General features: G+C 47.4%; 1 protein-coding gene across 3 annotated transcripts in view; it reads left to right on the top strand.

The window, feature by feature from the left end:
* The window catches only part of FRMD6 (FERM domain containing 6), a 209,875-nt gene that overhangs the window by 172,659 nt on the left and 17,508 nt on the right, over nucleotides 1–19,708 (top strand). For 2 of the 3 annotated variants that reach the window (XM_088444163.1, XM_088444162.1), the window contains exons 2-5: nucleotides 10,405–10,664; nucleotides 11,047–11,137; nucleotides 14,705–14,784; nucleotides 18,435–18,511. In XM_088444163.1, coding sequence (XP_088300289.1) covers nucleotides 10,566–10,664; nucleotides 11,047–11,137; nucleotides 14,705–14,784; nucleotides 18,435–18,511 — 347 coding nt within the window. In that variant the 5' untranslated portion in view covers nucleotides 10,405–10,565. The remainder of the gene's footprint in view (nucleotides 1–10,404; nucleotides 10,665–11,046; nucleotides 11,138–14,704; nucleotides 14,785–18,434; nucleotides 18,512–19,708) is intronic. The other variant, XM_088444164.1, reaches the window with a different exon arrangement.

A 19,708-nucleotide genomic window follows, 5' to 3' on the forward strand; every position in this document is an offset into this window, starting at 1 on the left:
TAACATTATTGTTTTGCAGAGCTTGACTGAAGCACAAATACGCCTGTTTGGAGACGTACATTCTGCATCTAATATAGGGTAGGTGCATCTTGCCTGCTGTGGGGACAGCATGTCTGCACAGCTTGTCTAGCAGCGGAAAATATTACCTATACCCGGCAATGGGTGACCCACGTCACCAGACAGAGAAGTGCCTATACGCATGATCATTTTAGAAGAGCCCTTCACCAGCTGCGATAGAACCCCGGATTAATAAATACCTACGTTGCTGCACTTGGTATTTCTGTGATAGGCAGTGCTATATACATAATGCTCCCCACTGCAGCACTGATAAATAGATACCTTTCAGGCGGCTGCACCACAAGCTGCATACCAGCAAACCTACGCATTTCCACCATGTGCGCTTCCCTGGTGCCACGTACGCCCATTTTATTTGCATCACTGCATTGAGCTCATTCTCTTGTAATATATCGTAGATGAAGAAGATGAACATAAATTCAGAGAAAATCGTTTTCATTATTGGCCAGCTGCATTGGGGGCCATCTCCCTAAAAAATTGTTGGCAGGTGCGCGCTCAGGACATGGAAAACGGCAGCGCTCACTTACAGAGGTCTCGCCATTACAGTTTCCAGGCAGGGGATGCTGAGCTTGCAAAATTAATACGCTTGGGTGCGGTTCGCCTCGGTAAATAAGGGGGCGTGGCCTAAATGTGGGAGGCGTGGTCACGTCGCCTTAGGTAAGATGCTCCCCCCAAAAAAAGTTTGCAGCGCCGCTTCGCTGGCGAGAGGGGCGCGGTAAGCCCCCTCAGCCCAGCGCATAACTAGGGGGGGCGCAATCAGCTTGATCGCTACCCCCACAGGCATAGGAGACTACTGTGACTGCTTCTTAGTAGCCGCGAGCAGTCTCCCAATGCAGCCCAGCACACGGCAGTGTGTGCTGTGCTGCTGTGATGTAAGGGGGGGAGAGCGGTGCCGGACCCGGGCCCCTCCAGCAAGCCCAGGCCTGGGTCATTTCTACCCGCCCCCCCCTTTCCCCCCCTCTCGGCACCCCTGCCTGAAGCCATGGAGGAAGCATAATTTGTATTTAAAATCTGTGTAATAGCTGGTGCCAAATGGGGCAGAGCAATCCTCATATTTTCGGGTGTCAGTGTAGGGACTGACCATAGAGGGGAGACCGTGACGTGGTTGGTCAGCTGGACAAATGATTGCAATCAGCTAACATTCCCTGAAATTAAATGAATTATAGTTTTAATAATAAGTAGGTGAGTGCCGAGTTTGTATAATTTGTTTATTTAATTAGTGTGATGCAATATGCTCAAAATACTTTTGAATTAAATAGGAGATTCCTGTTTGGCATCTATTTATGTAGGGCATCAACCATAAATACAGTAGTGTCTTGTATACCGAACAGTCCATTGTGAGTTTTCAGAATACTGTCGGAGATTCAGGGGGAGATGCGTCAAATCTTTGAGTGAAGTCGTCCATAACAACCAATCAGCTTCTGGCATTTTGCAGGCTTTGCTAGATGAATTACAGAAGCTGATTGGTCACTAGTTTGGGCCACTTCTCCACTTTGGGGAATATGTATAAAATCTTAAAGCGAGATAAAGTACCAACCAATCAGTGTATAACTGTCAATTTTCAAACATGCTGATTGGTTAGTTCTTTATCTCTCTCCAAGGTTTGATACATCTTCCCCTCGGTATTCCTGAATACCTGAAACTGAAGGGCACGTTCACACCTACAGTTGTGCCCTTACACATCTTTGCTGCAGTCGCGCTAAAAAGCCGCTCTCGGCGCGTCAAGTACTGTGAGACTCTGCTAGCGCTGTAGGGCCTTTTTTGCATCTTTTGTCGTAAAAATGTATCTAAATCGCAATGTGATGCGACTCTGACGCACCAGCAGACTGTACTGATTCATGTCATATGCGACTCTTGTATATATCTGTGCGATTGAGTCCCTGAATCTGTTTACCAAGTGCTACAATGTAGCGGTCGCAGCTTTTTTTCATTCCAAGTTTCGTTGTGTTTCATATACAGACTCAGTCGCACGCCGATACACAAGTGTCACATGTCACATTAATCAGCGCAGTCTCCCATATACAGACTCAGTCGCACGCCGATACACAAGTGTCACATATCACATTAATCAGCGCAGTCTCCCATATACAGACTCAGTCGCACGCCGATACACAAGTGTCACATATCACATTAATCAGCGCAGTCTCCCATATACAGACTAAGTCGCACGCCGATATACAAGTGTCACATTAATCAGCACAATCTGCTGGTGCGTCCTAGTCGCATCACGTTGAGACTTGGACACATTTCCAGCAAAAAAAAAAAAAACGCCCAACACTAGCATTGTAGCACGTGACCTGGTGGTACAAGGCGTATTGAGGCTAGGTGTATGAAGACACGTTGTATCTGTAAAATGCCTAAAAACTGCTTAGGAGGAATGATTTGTTCTGGTCTTGTCCCCGCGTTGTGTTCTGTAATTTTTAAAACTAAATTTTTCACTTTGAGGGGCTTATTTATCATTTTAGTAAAATGTCCCCTGGTCTTGGACCCGAACACGTCAACAGTAGACAAAGGAAATAGCAGGTGAAGGGAGACAGAACGGCCCCACCTGTGTCTGTGTATCGTGAGATGATAGTTCTCTGTAATCATTTGCCAGGCTTTATTCCTATCTGTTGCAGCTGATGTTAATCCGTTTGGCATAACTCATGTTAAATAGGAGCATAACTGTCTGTAGCCACACGGCAAAGAGCCGCAGTTATACAGAATAGCCATCAGCAAGGTTATAAAGCCAAGTCCCACTTCACGGAATAATCTGTATAAACAAATCGCTAGTAACAATGCGTCAAATCCTTCCCAACGCCATCTGCAAAAGATCCTCTCCGCTCTGTGCGTGATGCAGCGTCTCTGTGCAGATATTAGACGCTCGTGTTTCATGGACTATGCTTAATACTTTAAAAGCCTTTTTTCACACGTAATCGCCGCCTACATAGTATTTTTTTTCCTGCAGACCAGTAAAATGCAATTACACATAATATGTCAAGTGATGGAAAGGTGGTCATGTTTCTATCAAATGTAGCAGCCGTCTGTGCCAGGCATTGTGTGCTCTGTACCATGTGGCTGTGGAAAATATTCCATATACGTCTCTGTGAATAAATTCCTGTACTGGAACTCTGGTGCAGTAATAAAATGGCCTCGCTTGTGGCTCTCGGTCCGTCAGCCACGGAAACACGAATTACATTTATAGAAAGGCAGCAGGGAACTTAGGGCCTGATTCAGAGCCACTCGTAAGTGGCAGCTCATTCGCTCCGAGCGATGTTTGCCCAACTGCGCATGTGTACGGATCGTTATACGCATGCGCGAACCAGTCAGTGCGGCCGAAATTCATGTGCTCGCAAAATAGCGAATGCCTGCTAATTTGAGTGACAGGATGAGGCGTATGTGGGTGGTAACAGGGGAAGGTGCTTGAAAACGGGGAGTGGAGATCCGATCGCAGGCGTGCTTAAAGGTCAAAACGGGCGTTTTATGGGTGTGCATAATTAATACAGCAGCGTCATTGACTACATTACTGGGTTATTTTATAGCCAGAACTGCTCGCAAAATTGTGGTAGCAAAAACCAACCACAAGAATAGCGAGCAGTTCATACCCTGTTCGATGTACTCGATTAATCTAATAAAAAGCGGACATGACGTAGGATGCGAGCGGACAGGGGGCGTAGTTTCCCAAAAAACGACCGCAAGTTTTGTTCGCTCGTTCAGACCTAGAGGCGTGAACAGACCGCAAACAGCGAACGGTTCATTTGAATAGCCACCCCTATTTTCTGGACGAGCGAGCGCAAATAGCGACCGGCTCTGAATCAGGCCCTTAGTGACCACTGTGCTTACTCCTGCCACTGTGTCTCAGGTTGTCATGATTGTATCGGAGAAAGGTAACCTACACCACTGTGGCAGGCTTTATGTGGAATGTTGGTATTTGCCATACTAACTTGGTTTGTCTCTTCTTGCTGCTGTTAATGATTTATAATTCTGAACCGTGTCATAGACTACCATGGCAACCTCATGCCCATGATGTAGTGAGCAGAGAGGCCTTGGAACCCTGCTCTGAGCTCTGTGTGCCCTGTGATACTATAATATCCTCCCCCTCCTTCTACCCCTTTGCTGTCACCTGAAAAACTGAGAGCTGTGACACCATGTCTGTTTACCTAGCAGCCATATTTTGTAACTTCTTGAGAGATATTGAAATGAGATAATTATTTGTAGGATGCATGCTTAAAAGGTACTTAACTTTCTATTTGAAGAATAATAAGTTGATACATGACGGTCTGGTAATATTAGCAAATGAGCAAGATGACATCACCATCTTGTTACAGAGCATTATGTCTGTATGCTCAAAGAGGGAAGTATACTGTTCCTTAACATTCTAATTAATACTTTAAAGACTCCGCTATCTAAATTACTGGAATACATTTATGCGTTGTAGTTACATTACAGGGGGACATGTATGAAGCCTTGGGGGCCGATTTGAATTCAGGGCCTGATTCAGACCCGCTCGCGATCGCTGAGCGCTCGCAAGCGGGTCTATGTTGCCGAAGTGCCCAAGCCGTCGTTATGGGTCTCTCACCAAAGGGGAATTGCTGTCGATGGTGATTGACAGCATGCCCCCTTGGTGGGCATGCCGGGGCCGTGGTTGCCCAGACGGAGGCGTTCCCATGGGAACGCCTACCGTCTGGGGCCGGCCCCACTGACATCACTAGTGATGTCAGTGGGAGTGCTTTTGGCTCTGATAGAGCCAAAAGCACTCCAGGGCTTGCGGAAGCGAGACCCTACCTTTAGGGTCTCGACGCAAGCCCGATGGTTGCGATGGTCTTGACCATCGCGACCATCATTTTGGCCGCTCGCTATAGCTGTGGGTGGTCACCAACAGCTATGCGAGCGGCCAGGAGGCCGCTCCAAAAAGTAAGAGGGCCGGCCCTGATTCAGAGCGAGCGCTCTGTCAGAGCGTTCGGCTCTGAATCAGGACCTCAGTGCGCTGTTGATAGCGCCAGGTGTGAGCTCCCTGAGCTATTCAATTCAGCGCGCTATTAGGGCGACTAAATGATTTCTCCTCGCACACACCCTCCTGAAGGTGCCAGGAGAAATCCGAATAAAGTGCCAGTGGGGCTGTTTTCCGGCTTAGCGCGGCACTAAACAGCCTTGCAGCCAGCACTTTTGTCGGAGAATGCCATTTCTTGTGACTAAACACCCAGACTAAGTCTCAAGAACCAGCATTCTCCGACTTCAGTGACTGTAGTTAGAATAAACTGTGAGGTGAATTGAATATCTCCGGGACCAACTTCCCAGCGCTATTCACCCTGCTGCGGATTGAATGGCCCCCTAGGAGAGCGATAAAGTTAGAGACGTTGTGAATGGAAAAAAAAAAACAGCCTCTGTCATTTATTTAGCACAGTCTTTGAAATGATCCTTAGGGCCGTATTCAATTAGAAGCGAAAAGCCGCTTTCCGCAGAAAAGTATCGCGGACCGGGTTTTTCGGCGTGGTCAGAACTTATCTCCAATTCAATTCCAGCATGTTTTTGTGTACGCGGAAAGTCAATGCAATGTAATAGGGGAAAAGATTCGCCTAAGAATAGGGGTAAACCACTCGGAACTCTTGAGACAGCCCCCCAAAGGACAACTGTGTCCAAACACCCAGGGGTAAAACTTAAGAACACCCCCAAAAAAGTACTTTAATTTTGGGGTTGAAAAAGTAAAAAGTGGGGGGACAAGCATAAAAACTAGTGAAATAGACTTCTTAGGGGTCTGCAAGGAGGGGTCAGGTGTTTTTTTGTTTGCAGGTGATTGCAACAGGTGCGTTTTTGACATTTTTTAAAAGTTCACTTTAGAGACATAAAAATATGCTAGCACCCATTGTCAGGTACCCCAAATTACCAGGACTACTTATTTTCACCCCAAAATACTGCTTAATGCCATTCTTCACCACTTGTGCAAAGACGCTAATAAGAAGCTATTGAAACAACTTAAGTACCCCAAATAGCTTTATTAGGGCTATTCGGGGATCTTTACATTGATCCCCAATGTTAGTGCATCTTTTTGGGGGGGTTTCAGGCTGGTTTCCCTAACTCTGATAGCACTTTCCGCCACTTCTGAATTCGCCGCTGCCGTTTTCGCATGTTTTGCAATTGATTACGGCGAATAGCGGGGACGCGCACGATAAGTTTCCGCGTCCAAAACACGCGATGGTGGCGTAAAGTCCGCCAGGCAAAACTTTATCGTGGGTGCGAAACTAATTGAGTATGGCCGTTAGCGCGGCACTAAACAGTCTTGCAGCCAGCACTTTAGTCGGAGAATGCCGGTTCTCGCGACTAAACACCCAGATTAAGTCTCCAGAGCCAGCATTCTCTGACTTAAGGGACTGTACTTAGATTAAACTGTGAGGTGAATTGAATATCTCCGGGACCAACTTCCCAGCGCTATTCACCCCACTCTGGATTGAATCGCCCCCTAGGAGAGAGAGAAAGTCTAGCACAGTCTAGGGCACAGTCTAGGGCACAGTCTAGGGCCGTATTCGTTGCTTAGAGCAACTGCTTTATCTCTGTCCAAGGCTTAATGCTTCTACCTGTAATAGTTAAACTAAACGAGATAACACTGGACCTCATTCAGCAGCAGATGCAATTGTGATTACGGACGCAGTCGAGCGATTGTTTGCCATTGCGCATGCGTACAAGCTGCACTGCGCAGCGATCACATTGCAATTTCTGACGCACAAAGGAATCCATCGCAAAGTGGACAACAGCCTGCCAGCATTTGGGGGTGGTGGGGGGGAGTGGTCACAAAAATGCAAGCGTGCCTGTCTGTTTGAACGCCGTTACATGGGCGTGCATAAATTAGCCACTGCGATTGCATATGCAGCTCTGCGTGTCGGCAGAGCACCCAAGGCTGCGGCTGGGCAGACCTGCCGCAAGGGTAAGATGGCCGATGTTACCGATGTTGGCGTAGGTATGCGTCGTCGCACGCAGGTAAGAAGGCAGAAGTTGGGCGTCTTTATGCTCAGATGATCTTTGCTAACATTAGCATATTATCGCAGCTGTGTTGTGTACGGAAATGCAGTTGCGATCGCATTAGGGTCCGTCTCTGAATCAGCCCCTATGTCTGGAATATTATTTGAATGCAGCTCTGCTCAAAAAAAATAAAAGTAAATTGTAATTTCAAAGCAAAATCCCAGAAGTAAACGTGATTCCCATATTTTTAGTATCCTCTAATTGGACATGACTGGGGATGTGAGAGCTGCTGGTCTTTGAACTGAAGATCATGAATATTGCAGCTTGTGCTTTAATAGAGGATATCAGGATTCTATGCATGTAGGAATAGGGTGTGCTGCGATGTTACAGAGACGGGTGACTCTCTGCCAGTTATTAATATAAGGACTGGCAAGTTCAGGAACTGGGGGTGATAATAAATGAGGCTCACGATACCCCAGCTGCCTTGCATGTTTATAGTGACCGGGTATCGGAAGAAGGGCAGATGCCCACGGGTAGCTGGACGTTGCTTCCTCTCCCGGAATCAGCAAGTTATTCTGCTCGGTGACTATCGCTATGATCCAGGTGTACATAGTAAATGGCCACGTAGCTGATATATACAGGACCGGATGGCTTACAGGGAAGGCTCTGGCAGCCCCCATCTGTCAAAACAAGAGCCACCCGGGACCCGACTCCCCTCCTCCCCTACTCTCCTGAATGAGTGAGGCCATTGTTTTCTGTGCGTCGTCCAAAAATGTCTAACACATATGTGCAGTGGGGACGACATGTGACGTGTGTGAGGCCTTGGCTGGGGCGTCCTGACAAAGTTGTGAGTTCTGAAATTGTGGCATTTGAGTATATTTAATGCCGCGTAACACGTTAACATTTCATAAATATTATAATATTGTAACAGCTAATATATAATTACAGGCTGGCTGCAGGGATAATTAGATTTTTGGTGTGAGTGGTTGTACATTGGCTGGTAGTGCGCTGAGTGCTGTACTACTCCCATACTAAAATATACACAAAATATGCACGTATAGGGTAGTATACACCTGCTCATTATAATATAATGCACCATTCCCAGATGGTAATAAACAGGACAGGTATAAAGCTGGGAACACACTACGCGATCCATTGAACGATATATCGTTCTGACGTGGTTTGGAACTATATATCGTGCGTATCGCATAGTGTGTACGCCCGATCGCATGTGCCCGCGGATTGTTCATCGCCTCGTCCCATCTGCTATAGATGCAGCATGGAACTACACATCCCGCCGCTGTCCACTGCATTGTGCAGTGTTTATGGATGGCGCAATGTATCGTGTCGCCGCTGGGGACGGACATCGTGTAGTGTGTTACCAGCTTAAGTTTGGTCCTGGAATGTTACAAAGTAGCACCGTTAGACTATATAGCTAAGAGGTGTGCCTCGTGCCTCAGTGATGCTACGGGAATTTATAGGCTGAAATAATAACTTTCCCCAAGTTAAATAAAATAATAAAATGTAATGTAACGGATTAAACTATTGGCTTGTCTACTGCACATGTTTGTACACCCCAGCTCCTTCATAAACCAAAGCACGTTGTATAATGTACAGTATTGTTAATAACCTCTGCCCTGCAAGCATGCCATTATAATGGGCAGAATTCTTGGCTACTTGTTAAAGTTTTACTGACCCGCGCACACTAAAATCTTTTTACCTGGGCTCCTCCGTTATTTTAAAGTGGGCGCGAAGATGAGGAGATGCAGCTGATGGCTTCAGGGGGCAGGGCTGGGCTCCCTACATCATTAGGCCTCGTCCCGGCAAGATGGCTCAATTCGCAGGGCTGCGAGGAAGGGGCGGGGCTAAAATGCTCAATTCAAATAATTTTGGCCCCGCCCCTCCATATGGATCCGCAAATTCCACCTATAATCTTCCCATCCTGCAAACTACTCTAAGAAGTGGGCGGGATTCGGGAGATCTGCCTAGTTTTCCGGTGGTGTGGGGGACTACCCGAAATATCGGGAGCCTCCCGCAACTTCCAGAAGAGTAGGCTAGTGTGATTTCCTGCCTGAGTGGACGTGTATAACCCTTGCTAGTTTAGAGGACTCTAGGTTCCTATCGGCTACTAGGTCAATGCTACAGAAAATCGATGGGCACACAGCGGCATGTCAGTGGCGCACACACATTATCCCAACTGGCCAAAGCTACGTGAGATGTCCTGTACATCCTGCTCTAACGTTTTCCTCTTTGGTCCTTGGGCAGTGACGCACTGACACCTGGGGTCCCGAAAGGTTGCATTTTATTGATATAATTGGAATAAATCCATGAACTTTAATGTCTTATTGGTGGTTACATTATATCACATTGATACAGAGTTATTAAATAACCCTCTAATAATAACTGATGAAATGCAAATGAAGTCCGTTGCCATTACCTAGACAAGAGCTGTCAGATTGGTGACTTGCTGACCCGCATGAATGGAAATGCCTCGTTCTGGTATTAGGATATCCTGTCTGGAAAGTCTGTGAATCACTAATGTTCGGTGACTCGTCTGCTCTCATTCACTGATACAGACCTCCTGGGTCACCTGAGAGTGTGTAGCAATTATTTCTTACCTTGTTATAGCTGCTCAGTCACGGGGTACATCCACTTCTGTTTTTTGTTTGCTGTGTATATGGCACACTTTAGCGTTTCATACCCCTTCCTCAAACTGTCCTCTGCACTTGGATGGGATTGTTACAAACAAGTACCCTATCAAAGTTGTTTAGCATTTACTTACAATCCCATTTGAGTGAAGGAGTGTTCTCAGTATTTGACAGGTTGGGTACGGGATGCCGGTGCTCGGATACCGCCGGGTAGGATACAGACACCTGTCGGTCGGTATCCTAACCCTCACGCCAGTATTCTAAAGCGCGGCATTCCCTGTGCCGGGATATTGACTGTATGCCCTATTTGACACCATGACATATTTTCAACCACTTTACAGAGATAATAAATTTAAGTTGTTGGTTCAGCATGAGGATCGGGGTTCTTGAGGACAGTAACATTAAAAAAAAAAAAAGTATAATAGAACTACGTATAAAACATTGTAAAAGTTTAAGCAATTGTGCCCGAATTGGTCCCGTGTGATCTCAGAATAATTGTGATAAATTGTCAGATCCACCATGAATTATTCAAACTCTCTGACATTTTCTGATTAGCTGAACTTTAGGAAAAATCCATAAACAGCGTGTGTTCTATAGTCTATACGTGAGAATCAATACAACGTATCATTGAGGGACTTGAGTTGCCAGGAAGTGAATGAATGAATTGGCTGGGGTTGTGGCTCTGTATTACTGCAGGCAGTGCTCTCAGACGATTAGTGCCTTACGGTGCCTCTCCGTCTCTTTCCAGCGATGATTCCCTAATAGAGAGGAACCTTCCTCCCCTTCCCGAGATGACGATGATGGATTCCGAGCGAACAGTGAGCCCTGGTGATTTGAGGGGTCGCAGGGGGCTTAGAGCTGCACAGTAACCCCCCCACCCTCCATCTCCAAGATCGAGTCCGCAACAAAATGAGCAAGCTCGGCTTCCAGAATAACAGAGCCATGCAGGACCGGCGGAGTGTTTGTGTCTTCCTACCGAATGATGACACTTTGAGCATCATCATCAATGTGAGTATCTGCTGCTGAGGGATGGGCCGCGGGGGGGCGGACTGCTTCTTTCTATAGAGTTATACCTGGCAGCATCTATACGCAGCAATTGTGGTAAGTCTTTGGTCTTCATGTGTTATGCGCTAAGTAATCACTGGTTTGTTAGTTCCTAAATTGACATTACAAGTTGTGTAAATGTTAAAGGTATATAATCGTGAACTACACTTGGAAAATTGACCTTACCTTGTACACTTCCTGTTTTTCCTCCTGCATTTGACACGGTGACATCATTTTGTGCTAAGAAATCAGGGCTACATAGACTTTCGTACATGCGTTTTTTGGTTTTGTTTACTACATACACTACTGATGGCTAATCTCACGTGTCATGTTTTTTTTTTTCCAGGTCAAAGCACTTTGTCAGGAGTTACTGGTCCAGGTCTGCGATCTCCTCCGGTTGAAGGATTGCCATCTCTTCGGGCTCAGCGTTATCCACAGTAAGTGACCAGAGCGCAGCCAGGTGGGCTTCTACCTGGTGCTGCAAGTTTTAGGAACCGATTAATAGAGCTGTCGTTGGTCGAGACAAGTGAAAGATTAAGATGTTGAGCTAGAGTAGGCAACCGGATGTCCGTACACGCGACCCACTCTGTGGAAGGAATTTCCTTAGGATGGTGTAAGTGGTTAGGCCCGGAATACCTGTGGAAAATAAGGACGTTCCACCTTTAGCAGTCATTAGATTATTTTATTTCCAGTCAATGCTTAGTTTAATCGGGGCTTGCGATGAGACCCTTGCAGTAGGGTCTCGTTCCCGCAAGCCCCAGTGAGTTTCTGGCTCTTAATAGAGCCGGCAGCTCACCACTGACACCACTCGTGATGTCAGTGGGGCTGCTCCCAAACAGCAGGCGTTCCGTCGGGAACGCCTCCGTTTTGGGCAGCCGCCTCCAAAACGGTGCGAGCTGTCAATCAAAATCGACAGCCGTCCCCTTTTGGTGCGAGACCCGGAGCGAAGGAGCGCCCGTCGCTAGCCGGGTCTCGCGCATGCTCACTTCGGAGCCGGCTCCGGCGTGCGCATGCGCAGTGGCCTAACATCGACCCGCTCGCGAGCGGGTCTGAATCAGGCCCAGAGTTCTACTTAACGCATCAGAGCTCCACTGTCATATGTAAGCTCTTTAAAATCGTATCTAATTGATCCGGTTTGCAGACTATTAAAAAATAAAAATTTGATTATATAAAAAAATGTAAATAATGTTCACATCAAATACAGCTCTTTTCTAAATGCAATTTAATTGAATCCAGATACAAAATTGCTGTGTACAAACATTCGCAAACAGAGCTTTGTCACACACCATCCTTCACGTTTTCCAACAAAATGTCAACCGGCAAAGATTGATGGAAAAGGCGCAATTACCCCCAACGGGGCTGCCCCTGAGTTAATTACAGCTGTATTTATTTGCTCTCTGGCTGAACACACAGGTCAGTGATTGCCAGTCTGAACATGCCTAGTATGTTATTTATGTGACCCCCTTCTTATCACTGCACAGGATCACTCAGACGGCTTTCCAGTCATGTCAGACTGACAAGTTCAAATGCTTTTTTTTTTACGTTTAAGACTCCGAGAGATGGTATCTTTATATTTCTCACCTTCTCATGTATCTGGTAACCACCTGGGTGGCTGTTTGAATGCAAGAATAGGTGCTTTATATTTTATTTACATTTTTTAATCTAAAAATCTGAAGTACCCTCTCTGTTCCTCGGAAATGTTGGATGTCATTGTGCGTTTTCACTTTCATCCAGTTTACCCCCGTGTTGATTTAAAGTCGCAGCTTAACACGTGGAGTTTAGTTGTGATTAATGGCGACAGCTGAGTCAGGCCCTGATGGATGGTTGCTGCAGAACCCCATTCCTCAGATAACTTCTCACAGGCTGAACAAGAGGGAACATCAGCCGTATGGATTTCTTTTATATGCTCTGCAGAACAGAGAGTAACAAGGTGCCTAAATAAACAGGCCGGGCCTGGAGGCACCGCGGTTCTCAATCGGATGCCTCAGGAGGGTTTAGACGAGTCTCTTTGAAACGAAGATGCACTGCGAATGTTACGTTCATTAACAGCTGGCTATTGGGAAAAGATCCCATGGTGGAACTTGGTATTGAAAACTGCACAGCGGCCTGAAGTTTCCATGAGAGCATTGTAGAATATTGCCACAACGGGCCGGCGATGTTGCCTTGTTTGAAGCAAGTGCTTTGGGGAGAGGATTTAGGGCAATCAGGACTTGGCTTAAAATGTCCTGATTTGGATGCTAGGGGGCCCATTTATCAAAGGGAATTTGAGGTAAATTCCCCGAAAACACCTGTGGATTCCTCCATTGTCCCTGGCAGCCGCCTCCCCTATAGGTTTCTATGGGGGAAGCGATGCTGCCAAATGTATCAATATCGGGAATGAAAAGCATTCCCGATATTGGCACCAGCAGCTAACGCCATCTGATGATAGAGTTAGCCGCTGTAGCCTATGGGGACTTACCGCATGTCAGCCGGCGGAGGGATCCCTGCATGTGCCGGATCATACATTCGGTCGCTTTGATCGCATTTTGCAATGTGACCATGAGCGGTACTGCATGCCCTGATTGCATTGCAAAATGCGATCATTAATAAATGGGCCCCATGGTGAGCTACTCTGTGCAGAATTAGTATAAGGCAGCCTATCTGTGTTATTCATTAGTGGGTCAGCTTGCGCTGCTTTTCGGTGGATGTAAATGTGAGACACAAGCAGGATTAGGAGCACAGACAGCTCCCATAGAGGCCCCATTGCATCTAGAGGTTCTGTGATTCAAACATCTGGGCGGGGATGTGCGAGCAGTGTCGCTGATGCAGGGCACCTACAATTTGGCTGGCAGGGTGCATGGAACGGCAGCTTAGGACCCTCCGGGAATTCCTATTATTGCTGGCCCTGGCAGCCCTTCCCCCCTCAGTGTGACGTCATGGGGCCACCTGTCAGGGGAGCCTGAAAAGGGATTATTATATAACCCTGATCAGGACAGCTGCCATTTTGGATTTGCTCGGTTTCTGATGCAGTACATGAGTTGAGCTGATCCCGCTCACTGAACAACATGAGCTATGCTTCACGTTCTTTACTTACAGAGATGGCGCTTCAGCCATATGAATAGCAGCAATAGAACAAGGACACAATTTTGGCTTTTGTTCTGCTCCATACCTTCCTGTCGGGATGCTGTTTCCCATTTTAATCTGAATGGCCACTAAATTAGCAATGCCTACAGCCCAACATTGGAGGCCTTCACACTGTGACAGTCAGTGACAGGGGCGGGTCGTCACATCATGGAGGGGTGTGGACCCTTTCTCCTCCTAGAACGTGGCCTGGTATTATCATGTGAACCATTGATGAGAAGGGGTGTAGTAGGTATTACCCCCGGACGCATGTCCGGCGGTTCAAATCCCGATAGCGGCAGCCCGGCAAGGGTGAAAATCCTGATCGTCCCTAAGGTAAGTATCGCTAACCTAATTCCACCCCCCCCCCCCCCCCCGTAACCCTATCTCTCCCTTAGGGGTGCCTAACTCTAATCCCCCCTCTAAGTGCCTAACCTCCCCTAGCCTAACCCTAACCTCCCGGGGGGGGGTGCCTAACCCTAAGTGTCCCCCCGATAGCCCTAAACCTAACCCCCCCCCCCCCCTGCGGCTGTCCGCACCCGGCATCACTTTGATTGGGATGCCGGCCGTTGGTCTGCTGGCGTCTGGTTAATGACAGGCGTCTAGATTTAGACGCCTGTCATTAGTACCACGCCGGAATTAGAACGTCTGGAAGCCGGCGGTCGGGATTTAGACCGTCGGCTTCCAAACTACATCCCATGAGAAGGACTTTGCGCCTGTACAGTACAGTGAGGCAGCATGGCGCTGCGTCTGGTTTTAAACGTAGAGTTCCTTTGGGTGATCTGACATGAAGACAAAGCCAGTGACCATGGGGGTGTGAAGTATTTGCCTGAAAATGGTCTAATTTGTACGTGGGATCTGAATATTTTTAACTCTGTTGTTCCCTCTCTCTGTCCTCTGCCCAGACAATGAGCACGTGTACATGGAATTGTCTCAGAAGCTCTACAAGTACTGTCCCAAGGAATGGAAGAGAGAAGCCAGCAAAGTAAGTCGGCGTCACCAGATCGGTGCCGCGCAGGAGGCTGGGCTGGGCTGAGAAATTGCGCTGGCGTAATCCAGAAACAATTATCTATTTAATGCTATAGCCAGATACGCGGCTGATCGAGAGCAAGGAAAGGCGCAGTACATATTCCGCTGCACCTGCAGGGTCACAGCCACCTTACCCTGCAAGCGATCATCCTTTTGTGTATGGCGTCTGCTTATTCCGCCGCTGCTAAGTCCCAGCTCAGCGTCAAAACCTGATCTTTTAAATTCATCTTTATAACGGCCCACGCACTGTATGCGCTCCTACTCCACAGCTGGTAATAAGATCACTATTCAATCATCATTATTAACAGGTGCTGCCCCCTGGTGGGACAATACACCATTGATTCCAGCCCCTCTACTTGTGAGCTGGAGATTTCAGCTGATTTGTTCAGACAGATGTGTCCTCCATACTGACCATACACCTAGCTTCTATTCGCCATACGGAGCCTGGTGCGACCGTATATGCTCCGAGAGGAGTAGTGAATCGTACATTTCTTTACATTCTGAGGGGTCTATTTACTGAGCAATGTTAGGAGACAGAGGGCCTGATTCAGAGCCGGACGCTATTTGCGCTCGGTCATTCAGAAAAAGGGGCCGGCTATTTAAATTGAGCGCTCGCTCTTTGCGGTCTGTTGACGCCTCTATGTCTGAGCGAGCAAACGAAACATGCGCTCGCTATTTTGTAAAGACGCCCCCTGGCCGCTCGCATCCTACGTCATCTCCGCAATTTATTTGATTAATCAAGTACATCGAAAGACATCTGAACTGCTCGCAGTGCTTGTGGTTGGATTTTCCTACCGCAATCATGCGAGCAGTTCAGGCTAAGAAACAACCAAGTGACGTGGTCGATGACGCTGCTTTGTTAATTATGCACACCCTTAAAACGCCCGTTTTGACCTTTTGGCACGCCTGCGTTCAGATCACCACTCCCCCATTTTCAAGCACCTTCCCCTGTTACCACCCACAAACGCCTCATCCTGTCACTCAAATTAGCAGGCACTCGCTGTTTTCCGAGCGCTCGATTTCCGACCGCAATGACTGGTTGGCGAATGCGCATTACGACCCATACGCATGCGCAGATGTACGAACATCGCTCGGAGCGAACGAGCGGCCGCTTACGAGCGGCTCTGAATCAGGCCCTGAGTGAAAAGTGATAAGAAAGTGATAAGGTACCAGCCAATCAGCTCCCAACTGTCATTTTTCAAACACAGCCTGTGAGATGACAGTTGGGAGCTGATTGGCTGGCATCTTATCACTTTCTTATCACTTTTCACTCTGTCTCCTAACATTGCTCAGTAAATAGACCCCTGAGTCTTCTACTTATTGTAGACCCAGCGAAACATATCTGAGTACTAGAGATGCTGGTCCGTGACATTTACCGCACTGGCGTTAGATTTACAGATGTACAAAGTAACCTACGAAACACAACAGAACTTGGCCTGCGGAAAAGCCGACGACCACTCGCATCGGAGCCCTTCTTATACAGATGTACAAATGTCACACATTGATCTCAGTGCGATCTAGTAAAGTAGTTTTGTCGCTGCCAGTTGTTGTGTGTACACGAGAAGGGCGGACATAGCGAGCGAGAAAGATACTCGACATGGCCGAGTCGCCAGGGATCTGGCGCGCCGATGGGGGCTAATTGGTGCGGCTGAGGCCACATTGTATAAAGACACATCTGTATCAATGCAGTTTGAAAAGCTTTTATATGTCGCAACTCACGATTATAGAAAGCGGCGGGGAGCATCCAAAATGGCGCCCTCCCCCTCTCCTATACATGCCACAGAACTGTTCCTGTATGGTTTGCCAGCTCTTTAAAATAATAATATTTAAACGTTATTAGATGTGAGAGACGCTCTGGCGCCTAACCCAATATTCCACTATATACACAGCTCCCTCCCAATATGTCGGCTGGTGACCACGATGCCATAAGAGGCCATCTTGGTGAGGATTCGCACCCCATTGAGTGTTATGCTGCTTTCTGACCACAGCAGAGAGCGAACGAACGCCTGGGTGTTCATTGCGCAAGTGTGACCGTCAGCCAGCGCAAACACACCGTCCATTCTGCCGGGGGATCAAAATATCCATCTTCAGCGGTGCTATACCTGCGATATCTCCTACATTTAAATGGCCCCAATGCTTAGAACTGCTTTAATCATGCAGAAACAGCCGATTCTGCATGATTCATGATTCAAGGCTTAATCAATAGGCCCATTGGTCTCTCTCCCAAACTACATTATAGAGAAGTGCTCTGCTGCTCCCTCTAGAGGTGACAGGCTCCTATTAGACCCTGCCTATGGTGGTGCTTAAACATTTCTGTAATGGTTTTGAGCTGTATTAATGACTATAACTGACCATGGCCCTGATTCAGAGCCGGACGCAAGTGGCTGCTCGTTCGCTCCGAGCGATGTTTGCCCAACTGCGCATGCGTACGGATCGTAATACGCATGCGCGAACCACTCAGTGCGGCCGAAATTCATGTGTTCGCAAAATAGTGAATGCCTGATAATTTGAGTGACAGAAAGAGGCGTATGTGGGTGGTAACAGGGGAAGGTGCTTGAAAACGGGGAGTGGAGATCCGATCGCAGGCGTGCTTAAAGGTCAAAACGGGCGTTTTATGGGTGTGCATAATTAATACAGCAGCGTCATTGACCACGTCACTGGGTTATTTTATAGCCAGAACTGCTCGCAAAATTGTGGTAGCAAAAACCAACCACAAGAATAGCGAGCAGTTCATACCCTGGTCGATGTACTCGATTAATCTAATAAATAGCGGACATGACGTAGGATGCGAGCAGCCAGGGGGCGTATTTTTCCAAAAAATGAACGCAAGTTTTGTTCGCTCGTTCAGACCTAGAGGCGTCAACAGACCGCAAACAGCGAACGGTTCATTTGAATAGCCACCCCTTGTTTTAGAACGAACGACCGCAAATAGCGAGTGGCTCTGAATGAGGGCCCATGTTCCATCTGAAACGCTTGTAGCGTAATAACTCGGGGACCATGTAATGTTGCTGCAGGCTTCAGATTTCTGATGATATTGTGTTTTCCAAAGCATAAAGTCAGGCCCCCATAGTCGCTGCTTCTAGAAACGAATTACAAGTATCCGATTTTCTCGCGGGAAAGGAAGTCAGCTGCTGGCTGTTAAACTAGTGGAAATACGGTCTCGTTACACAGTTGTGTGCATCAAATCCTGCAGCCAAGATCGAAAAGCAGCTGAGTTTTTATCCAGAGAGCACCTTTACGCCATGTCTGCATTATAGATTTTGTGTTTTTTATTTTATTTTATACCCCTCAAATCTCTTTTTGCTATAAGGAAACGGCCAGATCACTGCATGAGACGTCTTGTGGGATTTTATTTGTATCAAAGTAGGGTGTATGGAAATGGCACAGCGATGATCTTATTCTGACCGAAAAAAAGTAACAGACTTGCAGAATGCAGATCGGCCAATCCACTCGTTTTACAACCCAATCGATCATATATTGCAGTGTGTGTGACCCCATCCTAATTTATTATGGTCACATGGATAGAGCTGAATACATGTAGATAAGTTCTGCAGGATGGAGATCAAATGGTATAATATAACTTCTTTTTTTTTTTATTACTTATAGGGTATCGACCAATTCGGCCCTCCTATGATCATTCATTTTCGAGTGCAATACTATGTTGAAAATGGACGATTAATAAGGTAAGGCCCAAGGTAACAATTAATATGTAAATCTTTATGTCATAGTAAGGGCCTTTCATAAAGATCTCCCTTAGGGGAGATGAATCCTACCTTGGAGAGAGATATAGTACCAACCAACCAGTTCCTGACATTTTTCAAACACAGAGCCTGATTCAGACCCGGTCGCAAGCGCTGAGTGCTCGCAACCAGGTCGATGTTTGCCCACTGGGCATGCGCACGACGGAGCCGGCTCCATCGTGCGCATGTGAGAGACCCGGCTAGCGACGGGTGCTCCATCGCTCCAGGGCTCGCACCAAAGAGGGCAAGCTGTCGATGGTGATTGAGAGCTCGCCCCGTTTGGTATGTGGGCAGGGGGGTGGCTGGCCAAACGGAGGTGTTCCCGAAGGAACGCCTGCCGTTTTGGGGGCGGCCCCACTGACATCACTATTAGAGCCAGAAGCTCTCTGGGGCTTGTGGCCACAAGACCCTACCACAAGGGTCTCATCGCAAGCCCGATGGTCTTGACCATCGCAAACCTGGGCGCTCGCAATAGCTGTGGGTGGTCACCCACAGCAATGCGTGCGGCCAGGAGGCCGAACAAAAACCCCCCCAAAAAAACGCCCTAAAGAGCATCCGTCTCTGAATCAGGCCCACAGTCTGCAACTTGATAGTTAGGAGCTGATTAGTTGGTACTTTATCTCTCTGCATATCTTGATACATCTCCTCCTTAGAGACTGAAACAATCCCTGGGAACCCTGACCGCTTTGTGTGGGCTGGATAAACGGTTCTACTTTCTGCTTACATTGTGCGCTGGCTCTCTGCATGTACTGGTCACTGCCCCGAGCTATAAACCAGGCTGAGTTGCGGTCTCATTACATTTAGTTTTCCATGAAATTCACTGCAGAGTATCTCGAGGGGAATAATACATGGTTTGTATCCTGCTATTTGCGTTTAATCATGTCAAATACACTAATACAAACATTAGGCTGATCTGTGCAAGGCGTAATGGCTAGGACCCCCCATCCCCCCATGACACGTAGCAATAACACATGTGATCACCAAGGCTCCGTTTCTAAAGAAAATAAATAAATGCCGTTCCCTAGCTCTATACAATATGGAACACTGCGTCCTAGAGCCTCCCTGGCCGCCCCGTGACGGCATCCCTGGACCTGCCCTGCAGATGTGTCTTGGGCTCAGTCACAATCCTCCCTGCTCTGT

Source organism: Taudactylus pleione, unplaced genomic scaffold (assembly GCF_031769625.1).
Source record: "Taudactylus pleione unplaced genomic scaffold, aTauple2 ptg000350l, whole genome shotgun sequence".
Lineage (NCBI taxonomy): Eukaryota > Metazoa > Chordata > Amphibia > Anura > Myobatrachidae > Taudactylus > Taudactylus pleione.